A 13,759-nucleotide genomic window follows, 5' to 3' on the forward strand; every position below is an offset into this window, starting at 1 on the left:
TGATTAGGTAGTTTCCTTATTAGATTATAGAAGTGCATTAGATGCAATGTATCTTTACTTAAAATATTTGATTAAGCAGTATATGGAATTTTGATCAGCAAATTAATTAACTGTGGTTTGTATCGAAGGACATAAATCACTTGCTTGAAAGTTGTGCTCAAAAATGTTCATTGGGAGAGTAGAATATTAAGTGAAGTTTGTCAGTGGGTCCTGTACTCATCAACATTTTTAAATATAACTTGGTTGAAGAGATGAAGGGAATGCTTCTCAAATTTGCAGATGATACAAGATTATATGGGATAACTAATATATGATAGAAATACATTTCAAAACAATATTGATAATACAAGCAGTTAAATATGGAAATGTGACTCAAATGTAATGTAAATATAAAAAAACCAAACACAGGTATATGCCACATTAACCAAACTATTATTTCCAAGTCACAGGAACTAATTTTTCCACTTTATTGAGTTTGGCAGATTTAGGCGTTACATAATAATAATAATAATAATAATAATAATAATAATAATAATAATAATAATAATAATAATAATAATAATAATGATGATGATGATGATGATGATGATGATGATGATGATGATGTTGGAAGGGACCTTGGAGGTCATCTAGTCCAACCCCCTGCTAAGGCAGGAAACCCTATACCATTTCAGATGAATGGCTGTCCAGTCTCTTCTTAAAAACTTCCAGTGTTGGAGCATTCACCACTTCTGGAGGCAGGTTGTTCCACTGGTTAGTTGTTCTAACTGTCAGGAAGTTTCTCCTTAGTTCTAGGTTGCTTCTCTCCTTGACTAGTTTCCATCCATTGCTTCTTGTCCTGCTTTCAGGTGCTTTGGAGAATAGCTTGGCTCCCTCTTCTTTGTGGCAGCCCCTGAGATATTGGAACACTGCTATCATGTCCCCACTCGTCCTTCTCTTCATTAAACTACACATACCCAATTCCAGCAACCGTTCCCTATATGTTTTAGCCTCCAGTCCCCCAATCATCTTTGTTGCTCTTCTCTGTACTCTTTCTAGAGTCTCAACATCTTTTTTACATCGTGGTGACCAAAACTGGATGCAGTATTCCAGGTGTGGCCTTACCAAGGCATTGTAAAGTGGTATTAGTACTTCACGTCATCTTGATTCTATCCCTCTGTTAATGCAGCCTAGCACTGTGTTGGCTTTTTTGGCAGCTGCAGCACACTGCTGGCTCATATTTAAGTGATTGTCCACTAGGACTCCAAGATCTCTCTCACAGTTACTACTATCGAGCAAGGTACCACCTATACTATACCTGTGCATTTGATTTTTCCTGCCTAAATGTAGAACCTTACTTTTTTCACAATTGAATTTCATTTTGTTAGATAGTGCCCAGTGTTCGAGTCTGTCCAGATCCTCCTGTATCTTAAGCCTATCTTCTGGAGTATTGGCTATTCCTGCCAGCTTGGTGTCATCTGCAAATTTGATGAGTTCCCCATCTATCCCCTCATCCAAGGATTCAGACAACATGGAAAATATTCAAACAGTGGTAGTGGTCAAAGTACTAAATACTGTGAAAGAGGTTGAAGGAGCTAAAAAGAAAAGAAAAGGTTGAAGGCAGACAGTCTTTAGGATATGAACTAATGTTACTTAGAAGGTCAGCAAGACACAAAATAATGGATTCACATTACAGGAAGGCAAATTCTAATGGAATTATGGGAAAAAAACCCTTCCCACAGATAGTTGAACTAACATCCAACTCTTTTCTTCCATTTTCTGATTGCCTGCATTTGTGCAGCCCAACTTTAATTGGAGACGGAGGTTTTACAAAGTAACTGTTTTATATGGTTTATCAGAGTGCATACTTTAAAATAAGGAAAACATTAATTTATATAGGAAATAGTTTCCTATATACAGTTAGCACTTCCTACATTAAGTGATTTATTAAAATGCATACTTTATTGTTATTCTTGGGGAAAAAAGTCCCAGTAAAATAACAATATTTTACAAGATCATATGACAAAAACAGCAATTTAAATAATTTAACAACTCTAACTCTACAAGTGATAGGTAGCTTGTGCCTTTTAGGATCAACTATCAACAATAAAGAAACAAGGAGACAAGAAATACTTGCAGGCTAGCATTTGGTAGACTAGCGATGAAGGCCTTGGAAAACACATTCAGGAGCTGTGATGTGTCTAAACCAACAAAGATCATAATCCTGCAAGCAGTAGTCTTTCCTTGATAATTTGTGGAAGTGAAAATTGGATTTTGAAGAAGCAGGATAGAAAGAACTGGTTCTTCAGTTGCAGCCTTACCTAGAACAGGTAGCAGTGCAGAGAGTTACTTATGCCCTTGTTTGTCCTGTTTGAATTTTTGTGATTTGCTTTATATGAGTCTGCCTTGAAGGCCACCCAGAAGGGGGGCTACAGCAAAACAGCCCAAAATGGATCTCCACCTCAAGAACAATTTGCTTCTTGAGATGATAGCTTCTATTCTCATGGACTTCCTTAAGTATTGCATTGAGCGCACCTATTGCTTTTATACATAATTTATTTTTTTCTTCTGTTGAATTGTGTCTAATTCTAGGTAAAGTAATTTATCATTCATACAAAATATAAATAGCATGGCATAATTATAAATTCCCAGAATTCTGTGTTAGGCTAGCCAACAGGCAGAAGAACCCAGAGCTATAATCCAAATATAATTGAGGGTCATAGGCTGTCTAATATTTCTTCTCAATATTTTTGATATCTACAAGGCCTTTGCTAGACTATTTTCACTGTTCCCGTTCTGAGTTTTTTGCTATTTTTAGCTCCCATCATCTTAAACTATCCTTTGCCATTCTTCCATCAAACACATTGCAGACTTTTGCTTAATATGCAAACAGTTTCTATATAATGAATATTATAAGGAGGATGATTTACATTGAATGAAATGTGATTTATTAAATATTAACATTAGCTAGGTTGAACAGAATGCAGAATGCAGAATCTTTTTATTATGTGGTTTTCAGTCAGAGTTTGTCCTCTCCAATGGAGAATGACAATATAGGGTAAATTTTCCCCAAGCAAATAATGAGAGAGAAAAAATATGCTTATTCCTCCCTGAAGCCCAGCACTTTTCAGATGTTTCTCTAATTCCACAGTGAATATATAAGTTCTGGCACTTATTAATCATTAGGCAATCTGCTGCTACTTCTGAAAAATCCTTCTGGAACAGAACGTTTTCAAAATGAATGGGGGCTGAGCCAATGCAGCACTTTGAAGATCAGGATTTTAATAAGGCAGATTCTGTAATAGCACTGGAAAGATTGTTTCCCATTACCTTAATGGGGCTTTTGGCTGTAGTTGGTTCAGATATGTTTACATTTCCAAAGAAGCCCTATTTCAAAAAGCTTATGTTGGCTCCGTTTGGGAGCACTCCTTCCAAATAAATGGAGTCCATGTTCTATAATACTGCAGTGATTCATGTTGGATAAAAAAAATGTCAAAATAATATTCCTGCCTTAAATTGAATTCCCAGGAGTCCAGCTCTATAAATGAGGTTTTACTGAGATAATTCCCATTATCCCTACTGTTGTGCATAATCCAGAGATTATTAAACAACAGTAAGATTGACTAGTATGCACTTAAATATCTTTTCTGAGATAAGCATTTATTTTCCCTCTTTATCTAATTAAACTATAAGCATTAGCTACTTGGGGAGGTTTCCTTTCATCCCTTAATATTTTCAGAAAAATGCTACTTACTTTGTAGTGTTTGTTCATTTTTTATAAATAGGATGAAAAGACTCTAATTGTTTTGGAGATTTCATTTTATTTTCCTCTAAAACATGGCATGATCTCCTTGGCTTGAATTTAGAACAGACATTGTTCATAAATGCCTAAGACACTTTGGGGAAAGGAATAGTCTAGAAAAGTTGCAGGGCAATTAATACAGGAATTCCGCTTCCATACTTATTTCATATAGAAGAAAAATAGCAAATTACTTCCCATTTGGTGTTAGAGGTTTATATTCAGCAGCCCTTGCTACAGGAGATCCTTCTGAACATATGCAGAAAACTAAGTGGCTTCTAATTAAGTAAAAGAAACTGCCTTTAAAGAGAAAAGAAAATATTCACAATATATTGTTTTTTATGCAGATTATGGATCTAATCCAACAAAGAGATATTCATTATATTTGAGGGAAACATTGAATTTATTAAGCTAGAAAGCCTCACTTTTAGCTAAACTATATATTTAGAGAGAGAAAAAAAACAGGAACTTATATTTGTGTCCTAAAAGTACACTCTGTCAATGAAGAATAGGCCAGAAGAGGAACAGGCCCAGGAAACTACGTGAAAACCTTCACAATTACTTTTTGACATTTGCACCAGTGGTCAAAAATCAGTAGATGCAAGGAGAGGCTGCACTCTCCAACAGATGGCTTTGGCATTCTTATTTCTGCCAGGGAAAATGATTGATTTCTGGTGAAATCAATCTTGGAGCTGTGATTTATGAAGAAACTTGCACAATACAAAACAAGCACTAGAGAAAAGTTAAGACCATCATCTGTGGAACTGAAGAGCCTTACACTATTCATTTACTTTTACTGACTGTCCATAAATGTGGTTATACTGAATTAAATTTATTAAACTGATCGAGTTATATACTTCACATCAAGTATATAACAGGTTGATGCAGACCTACATCAATTAATAGAGGAAATCAGATGAGCGTCACATCTCCTTACATCTTCCAGCTTTAATCCAAAGCATATCACATAATCCATCCTGCACAATTAAGCCTACAATATAAACATATCTATTTAGATCTGAGACACACAAATGATAATTTAAATCCAGCATTTATGTAACTTTAATATCTACCCAGTGAACTAAATGAATAATTAAATGTATCAATAAAACTATGTAATTCCCCAGAAATATTGTACAAGACATAATGAGAAGACCACAGAAGTCTGCTTGTTTGTCATTATAGCTGTCAATTTCCAGCTAATACCACTCAAGTACTCCTCCTGGCCTATGCTGAGCCACCTAACTGAAAACTATAGAAATAACTGATTGTGCTGTAAAGTTACAAATACAGAAACCAGTTCTGCCTCCATATTCTCAACAATATTAGGGGAATATACATTTGTTTCTCCTCTGATGTAAAGCATGCCATCTTCAATCAACAATGCTCCATTATACTTTACATTAGACATACTGGCAAAAATACAAAATAACAAAATCTCACATTGGAGATGGCTGTATCCTGAAAGGAGTAGAGGTTTTTTTTTTTAAAGAACCTGCAAGACATTCACCAAAAGTACAAATACTTGAGAAGAGGAATTAGAAAAACTGATTGAATATTGAAATGGAAGAACAGAAATTAATCAGAAGATTCAATACATTTTTCATAGTTCAGATGTGGACTAAGACAGGGGTCCCCAACCCCAGTCTGTGGACCAGTACCAGGACACGGCATGCCAGCAACTGGTCTGCACAAACAAGCAAAGCCCCATCCGCTAGATGCAGGCAGCAGACAAAACCACGCACCCTCCAGTCCATGCAAAAACCTCTCTCCGCAGAACTGGTCCCTGGTGTCCAAAAGGTTCGGGACCTCTGGACTAAGATACCCTGAAATATTAAAGACATTAGTTATTTAAGGCTGAAAGCTTGATGTCAAATATTACAATTGTTTCATGTTTGATCATCTCTAAAGTAAGTGGTTTTTCTCATTCCCATTTCCTTTGCCTTCAGACCATGAGATAAATTTAAGCTTTCTAAGGACTATAAATCTTATGAGATAAGAGAGTTCCTAAGTACTGTGGACTACAGAATTCTTTATTGATTTTGCTGCATCAGACTGACAAGAACACATACCATGACTGTATTTATGATCGCTCTGTAAGCTGTTTTGCTTCTCTTTGACCTGACCCCAAAACAATTCTGTTTGTTCTCACCACTTCCCCCCACAGTGTGTACTTATAAAATCTTTGTCTTCAGAATTTATTTCTGTGAGACATGGATAAGACATTTTTGATATGGTAAAACTGATTGACATTAAATGTACCACAAGTTTCCCTCTATCACTCCTTCCTTCCTTCCTTCCTTCCTTCCTTCCTTCCTTCCTTCCTTCCTTCCTTCCTTCCTTCCTTCCTTCCTTCCTTCCTTCCTTTTCTTTTCCTCCCTCCTTAAGACCAGCACAACTATGTCTTTGGGAACTTTGATACAGAAGCCTTATTTCTGTCTAGCTGTTGCCACTTGAGGGCACTAATGTGTTTTCTTATGGATTCAGACAGTATCAAAAAGAAAATCTAGAAAGCTTTAATATAAAAGTTTGTATGCAGGAGATAAAAAGTGACATAATCTGTGGCTGCAAAGATAAATTTGATTTTATTTAAAAAAATACCTTCCAAACATTGAGAAAATAACTAAAGAATTGATTATTTCATATTTTACCAGAGATTAATATAATTAATTATGTATAATTGATTGCAATTGACATATTAAAAAGTGTTTTTTCTTAAAAGAAAAGTTGACTGCAATAAAAAAGAATAAACTATATAAATTCAAAACAATTGAATAATTGAAATGAAATGTATTGAAAGACACCAAGACGAGCATTTCCATTCCATTAAAAACAAAAGTAAAAAAATCTCACAAATGATAAATGTTTTCAGTTTCAGATTTTATTAAGATAATAAAATACCATAAAAAATTACATAGACACTGCCTGATATCAAGAAATAGCTCTTTATTGTAGGTATAAATAGGCTCCTCTAATGTTAATTATAACATTTTAGTTTTGATTTTTCTATTGTATTTGAATTCTATATCTGACAACAGCAAGACTCATCCTGGTTTCTAAATTATGCTTTATTAACTACACGGAAACATTCACAACTATATTCCCATATTTGTTTGTATTTTTGTCATTTATATTTATTACATTAAATACTGATCAATTTCCATTGACTCTGGATATTCATATCCCTATTTCCAGTTAATTTATTCTTTGCATTAGATAAATGTCGTCAGTGTCACTTATGTATTTTTGCTAACTTTGGTGAGGGGATATAAAATGTTGAAATTAAACAATTAAAATTTGGGTTCCAGATTTGTGAAATAGCCAAAGTGAGAGTTGCCACTCTTTATGATTCCATGGGACTTTGCAATACTTAGAATGCTCAATATGAGAACTTATAGTCAGAATTTTAAAGTAGATTCTGAATTATCCCTGCACAATCCACAATAGGTTTAGAATTATTTTTTCTTGATAATGTTCATTATAAAATTGTTTTCAATCTGGACCCTTAAAGGTTGTTTGAGATTCAGGTAATCCTCGACTTATAACCATTTGTTAGCAACCATTCAAAGTTACAACAACACTGAAGAAAGTGACTTACTATTTGTCCTCACATTTACAACTGTTGTAATGTCCCCACAGTCGTAGGGCCCAACTCCCTGAACAACCAACTTGCTTAGCAATAAAAATTCTGGCCCCAATTATGGTTGTAAGTCAAAGACTATCTTAAGGCATAGGAGTGTGCTGTTCAATTTACTTTTAAAACCATGTCCATATCATCTAGCATTTAGTATTTCATACTAAAATATTATGGTGTGCAATATAGCCAGTCTCCAGTATTTTCTTTTCTTTTCTTTTAATTTAATTTAATTTTATTATTTCCTGCCTTTATTATTTTTATAAATTACTCAAGATAGCGAACATATCCAACCCACCTTCCTCTCCTATTTTTCCCCACAACAACTCTGTGAGGTGAATTGGACTGTGGTATGAATTATTAATCTTACACTTGAAAATGTTAAAGCATTTAAGAATTTAATTAAATGGGACAAAGTTATAGTTACAAATCATTTGATTTGCCATATTTTATCATTTTCAGTGGAAAGCTATGTGTATATTTTCAGAAGATTACTTGGCAAATTGGCAAAGCCTGATTCTGTGTGAACCTGGTTATTTAAACTATGAGGACATGAAAAATTGACTATGACAAATTTGATTTACACTGTAAATACTTCCAGTTTACTTAGATATATTTTTTAAAAAATACAATGAAAGAAATGAATTCAGTAGTTTAGAGTTTTAATTCATTGGCAACAATTTCTTAAAATCTATTACACCTGGGTATATGTTATGGAAGTGTTCTGTCCCAGCCTATGTCCGTCCTTGTTACTTCACAAAGACAACCCCCTCTTTTAACAAGCAAGGTGGAAAACCAACCCCTTTTATTTGAGTTACAGACCTGATAATTGTCCCAAAAACAAAAGCAACAGAACACATTTTCAACAGAGAATTGTTCAAAAGCAAAATGGAACATGAGTCACACAGGAAATAGTTCACCGGCAAAGCAAACACAACATGATCTCTTAAAACGAGTCCTTTGCAAATGGTTGCCTTTAGCAACCAGTCCTGCCCACACATTCTCTTTTTGTTATGCAGCCCCAAGGTGGTGGCTTCTCAATGCCTTCTCCTCCTCCCTTGGAGCTGCCCCATTGCCTCCCTCTGTCCTACTCGTATGGCCTGTCTGCATTTACAAGCATCTATAATGTCTTCCAGCTGTGCGTCCTCAAAGTCTGACTCAGCTTCCCAGCACATCTGGGTCTCATCCTCAGCATGAGTGGAGGGGCCAGGTTCTTCATCAGATTGTAAGTCCGGGGACTCATCAGAGCCTTCTTCTGACTCTGATGGCTCCCCAGGCCCCTCCTCCTCTGATTCCCCGGACTCAGGCTGGCACAGAATCACAACAGGAAGAAATGTATTGAATAAAAATAGCTTGAACAATAGGCTGCACACTTACACCTATCTACTGTAGATTGGTTTTCAAAATTGAATAATTTAGAGAAAAGATTTTCTAATCTGACAGGATAATATTCTGTGTTTCTAAAAATATACTGTAGTTTTCAGTGTTTTTTGCCTCCTATAATCTGTTGTTGAAAGCTATGATGCAGGTTTAGACTTTTCTCATGACATTTAAATCTTATTGAAATATGTTTGAGATTGATATCCCAATATTTGCTGAGTGAAGATAATATATTCTCCACATAAAGCTTCCATATCAGAAATAGTTTCTTATTCTGTTTTGAAGAATTGGCAGCGCAAAGGAAAAGGTACAGAATTTTATGTTTTAAATCTTAGCCTACATTATAAGACTATATAAATCCATAGAGCATTTTAAATAAATTATGCAAATTGAACTCATAAAAAATTCATAAAGATATATATTACCAAAGCCTATTTTAAGAGGGCTGATCAAACAGCTAATTTTTTAATCAAGCATCAGCCTCCAAATACTTAAATGGAATTTCTTATTAGCCTATGCATCTCTGATTATTTGCTGTAATTGTGAATTTCGTTTGAGTATACACAGAGTTCTTTTTGTCCAAATTAAAGAGAAATTACTATTTTGATATTGTTCATATTCTATCCATCATTTTACAAGCAGAAAAATGCTTTTTAAAATGCTTCTTGTAGTTTTTTGTCTCTAGACTTAAAGATCAATCTCTTGTTGCTTCTTTAATCTCAAGTGGTTAAAATCTAGATTGGATCTATGGAAGTTTATTCTCTTAACTGAGCTTGATGTTTATCTTGTCTACACACACACTACAAACTGGGCTACTTGAAGGATGGGAATTCCTTGGTTGTCTTTATTCCACATTATTTTTGCAATCCTAAGAAGAATGGGAAGGTTACCTAAATGAAGGCTCTTCAAATGCTCCCCTGACCTTCCCTCCCAAACTGCACTGTTTACTTGCTCTCCAGAATCTGACTTTCTTGCATTCTTCCTTGTTCATCAAGGTCAGCAGGAAGCAACTGTCAGATCACATTCAGTGGGCAACCAATGTCATTCAGAAGCATAGTCTGTGGCAATCAGGAAACACCCAGTCAGCAATTTCTTCTTTTATAATGATTATATTGGATTATATTATTTATATTATTATTATTTATATTATATATTATTTATATTATATTATTTAAGTGCTTAACTATACTTTTATTTTAAAAAAACATTTCCTTTACAGAAGATCTTGATGATTTAAGAATGGAAGGAGTAACCAGTATGGTGTCTACTGGAAGCAAATTTAACCAAACTCGAAGTTCACATACAGCTGAACCACAAGCCAAAGTCACCCTGAACATTTGTGCAAGATGTGCCAGGTAAATATTAGACAGGCATTTACAGCACTACCTGCTGGGTTTGGAAAAGAGAAAGATTCACTTTTATCTTAGCTATTCTTCTTCTTTATTGAACTTATATGCTGCTCACCTCGTATAGGTACAGAAACTATCCATTTATTTGAAGCTTCATTGGATTTGAGGATACAGAAGGTTTAGAAGGAGGAGCTTTAATCTGAATGAAATGAAGTCATTTGGAATGATGTGTTTTACTTTTCATACTATTGCTACCGTTTCCTACTATTGCTGTTGAATGTACAGGTAGTCCTCACTTAGCAACCGTTTGCAGTCATGATGGTGATGAAAAAGTAGTTTTACAACCAATACCCATATGTACAACCTTTATATCACCTCTCTCTCTCTTTCAGTCGGGTGTTTGCTATTGCAGTCACATTGTATGCTTTTTCCTTGTGAGCAAAGCCACTTACCAACCACTTTGCTTACTCTCTGAATTGCTAGTTGCTAAATGAGGACTACCTGTATTTAAGATAGAGATAGAATTGGTGGCCTTGTTTTTACAACATTAACAGTAAAAGCATAGCAAATTGTTACAAGACAACCTTACATCACAGCTTGGAATTATTTTCATTTTTTGGCCTTTAACTTGGATTAGTTTGCATTCCATAGCTATTTGAGGATGATCTAAAGTATATGCAGGCTCAGAAATACACCTGTGTAAATGAAGATTTGGTTGCATGGATATCTTCTGGGAGTTCATGAAGTTGCTTTATAAATACTGCATAATCCTAAATCTTTGGAAAGATCAAATCAGAATGAAACTTTCCTGGCTTTGGCAGCTGGAACTCATTTTTTCCATATGTAGTGTGACAGCCAAAATTTGGAGCACCAAAATCAATTGAAAAGGTAACATTACACATCCTTTGATTTCTTTTTTCCAAACTTCATTTTCAAGCAGGGCTTTTCATCAGCAGTATTAGCCAACTCTGTTGGTAAGTGGTGGAAATGATAAAAACATTACAGGGTAATGGTAAGTAGTCTTTACCAACTTCTTGTTATTTCCTGTCAATGTGATACAAATATTACAAATTAATTGTTAAAGAGGTTAGTGTACACTTTTTTGACAACTTGGTGCTCTCCTATATCATTTCCATTTCACAAACAAAGCTAAATCATCAATTCCAATTAGTAATAACAGAAAGATTGTTCTATATATGTATATCATATTAATAATAATAACAATAATAATAATAACAATAATAACAACAGTAATAATAACAATAATAATGTCGGAAAGGACCTTGGAGGTCTTCTAGTCCAACCCCCTGCTCAGGCAGGAAACCCTATACCATTTCAGACAAATTCTTGTCCAGTCTCTTCTTAAAAACTTTGAGAGTTGGAACATTCACAACTTCTGGAGGCAAGTTGTTCCACTGATGAATTGTTCTAACAGGAAATTTCTAGGTTGCTTCTCTTTTTGATTAGTTTCCATCCGTTGCTTCTTGTCTTGCCTTCAGGTGCTTTGGAGAATAGCTTGACTCCCTCTTCTTTCTGGCAACCCCTGAAATATTGGAACAGTGCTATTATGTCACCCCTAGTCCTTCTCTTCATTAAACTGGACATACCCAATTCCAGCAACCGTTCATTATATGTTTTAGCCTCCAGTCCCCTAATCATCTTTGTTGCTCTTCTCTGTACTCTTTCTGGAATCTCAACATCTTTTTTACATCATGGTGACCAAAACTGGATGCAATATTCCAAGTGTGGTCTTACCAAGGTATTACAAAGTGGTATTAACACTTCACATGATCTTAATTCTATCCTTCTGTTAATGCAGCCTATCAGTGTGTTGGCTTTTTTGGCAGCTGTAGCATACTGTTGGCTCATATTTAAGTGATTGTCCAATATTTTAATTAAAAGACATTTTTGAAAAAAATATAAACAACAGTACCAATGAACTTAGATATCTCTTGGGGTCTCAGTTGTTTTTTACTATTGTTTTTTACTATTGTTCAACTGTATACCTACCTTACTCTGTACACCGCCCCGAGTCCCTCGGGAGAAGGGCGGTATATAAAAATAAATAAATAAATAAATAAATAAATAAATAAATAAATAAATAAATAAATAAATAAATAAATAAATATATATTATAAGTCATCTAAGATGTATGACCTCACATTTATAATTAGGGTTATATTTGTATATTTACTTCTTTGGGAAAAATATTTCTACTCTATTTCTACTCTATTAAGGCAAGTAGCAAAGTTTAAAATACATTTAGATCCAAATTACTTGAAATGATGTATCTACAAGTTTTCTCTGTAAATAATCTTTTTTTTTCAAGTCCCTCTGTTGCCTAATTTCTAAAACAGTTTGGAGGTAGAAAAAATGGATGCTGTTTCCGGAAATGATTGTCAAAGCAGACTCACGCAAGTGCAAGTTTTTACTGGTCCTGATAACTCTGAGCTTTAAGGGAGCAAAGGTTCAATACAGTTTTCTCAGTTCTCAAATGATCCAGCCCCTACAGCTGGGTCTCCAAGCAATATTAGGTTTCAGAGAAATGATTTCTATTGCCAGAAGATGTTTCTGTTTCAGATTTTCAGTAGATTAAATGAATAAAAAAGAATGGTAGACAGACAGTTTATAAGCATTGCATGTTGATTAGCTCTAGAAATATTTGGTCTACAGAGAAGTACAGAGTATTATTACTAAAACTTATTATAGAAATATGATAGATCCAATCCCATAGATTTTGTGTATGTTTATTCTTTCCTTTGTAATGTTTGTAATAAACCTTTAATTGCCACTTCACTTGAGCTCATTTATATGTTCTCTTCATAATATATTATTAAATATCACATCAATCATTATTGGGAATAGAGAAAAATCTCTTAAAAAGTGGAGGCATTTTTGAATGAGTGAATTATGAAGCAAAAAGTAGAAATCACTTCTCTTATATGCTCAGAAGGGCATTTATCTGTATAAGCACAGGACTAGCTTTCCTGATCTCAGTTTGGTATCTTTGAATTTAGTGAACATTTTTCTCAGAAACATAGTTAGGGCAAGATAAAGTAATTGTATAGTATAAACTATTTGTTTACATGCGTTTAAGTGTTTTTAACTTCAGTACTCTTGTTTAAATGATGGCTAAATAGTAAATATATACACTGAACTAGAAACAGTAATTTTGAATCCCATGCTGCTCAGCCATTTTCATGGTGAACACCCTGTGAATTTCTCTTGTGAAAGAAGTGTCTGAGTCTAATTATGTCCAACTCCTAGTTTTATCATGGACAAATAGGAGAGAAGATTTATTTGCAGCTTAAACAAAATCTCACGGGACCTGGAATTTACCTAGCTGACCCCATTTTCCCACTGAATCAGTCCAAAAATAACACATTAAAATGTTAATGTGATAATCAAAGCATCCCCAGTTTTAAAACATTCTAGAGATTTTCATAAAGAATTGCTCTCAGCATAAGGGAAATGAAAAATACCTGTCCATCACTTTTATAATGTATGTTATATATCTATCTCCTTGCAGATTTTGTTTCAAACTATTAGAAGACAAATTTACAAGAATAACTTGTTTTGACAAATTATTTTCCAGAGGTAAATCTAAAAATCCAGTTT

The 13,759-nt window shown here is 34.3% G+C and overlaps 1 protein-coding gene across 1 annotated transcript in view; it reads left to right on the plus strand.

Annotated features, from left to right (window-relative positions):
* Nucleotides 1-13,759, plus strand: part of LOC308666711 (uncharacterized protein C8orf34 homolog) — a gene marked incomplete at its 3' end in the record, with an annotated part of 130,949 nt that overhangs the window by 32,002 nt on the left and 85,188 nt on the right. Inside the window, exon 8 of the mRNA XM_081325606.1 lies at nt 10,012-10,147. Within this exon, the coding sequence (XP_081181732.1) occupies nt 10,012-10,147 (136 nt within the window). The remainder of the gene's footprint in view (nt 1-10,011; nt 10,148-13,759) is intronic.

Source organism: Vipera berus, assembly GCF_964194415.1.
Source record: "Vipera berus genome assembly, chromosome: 3".
Lineage (NCBI taxonomy): Eukaryota > Metazoa > Chordata > Lepidosauria > Squamata > Viperidae > Vipera > Vipera berus.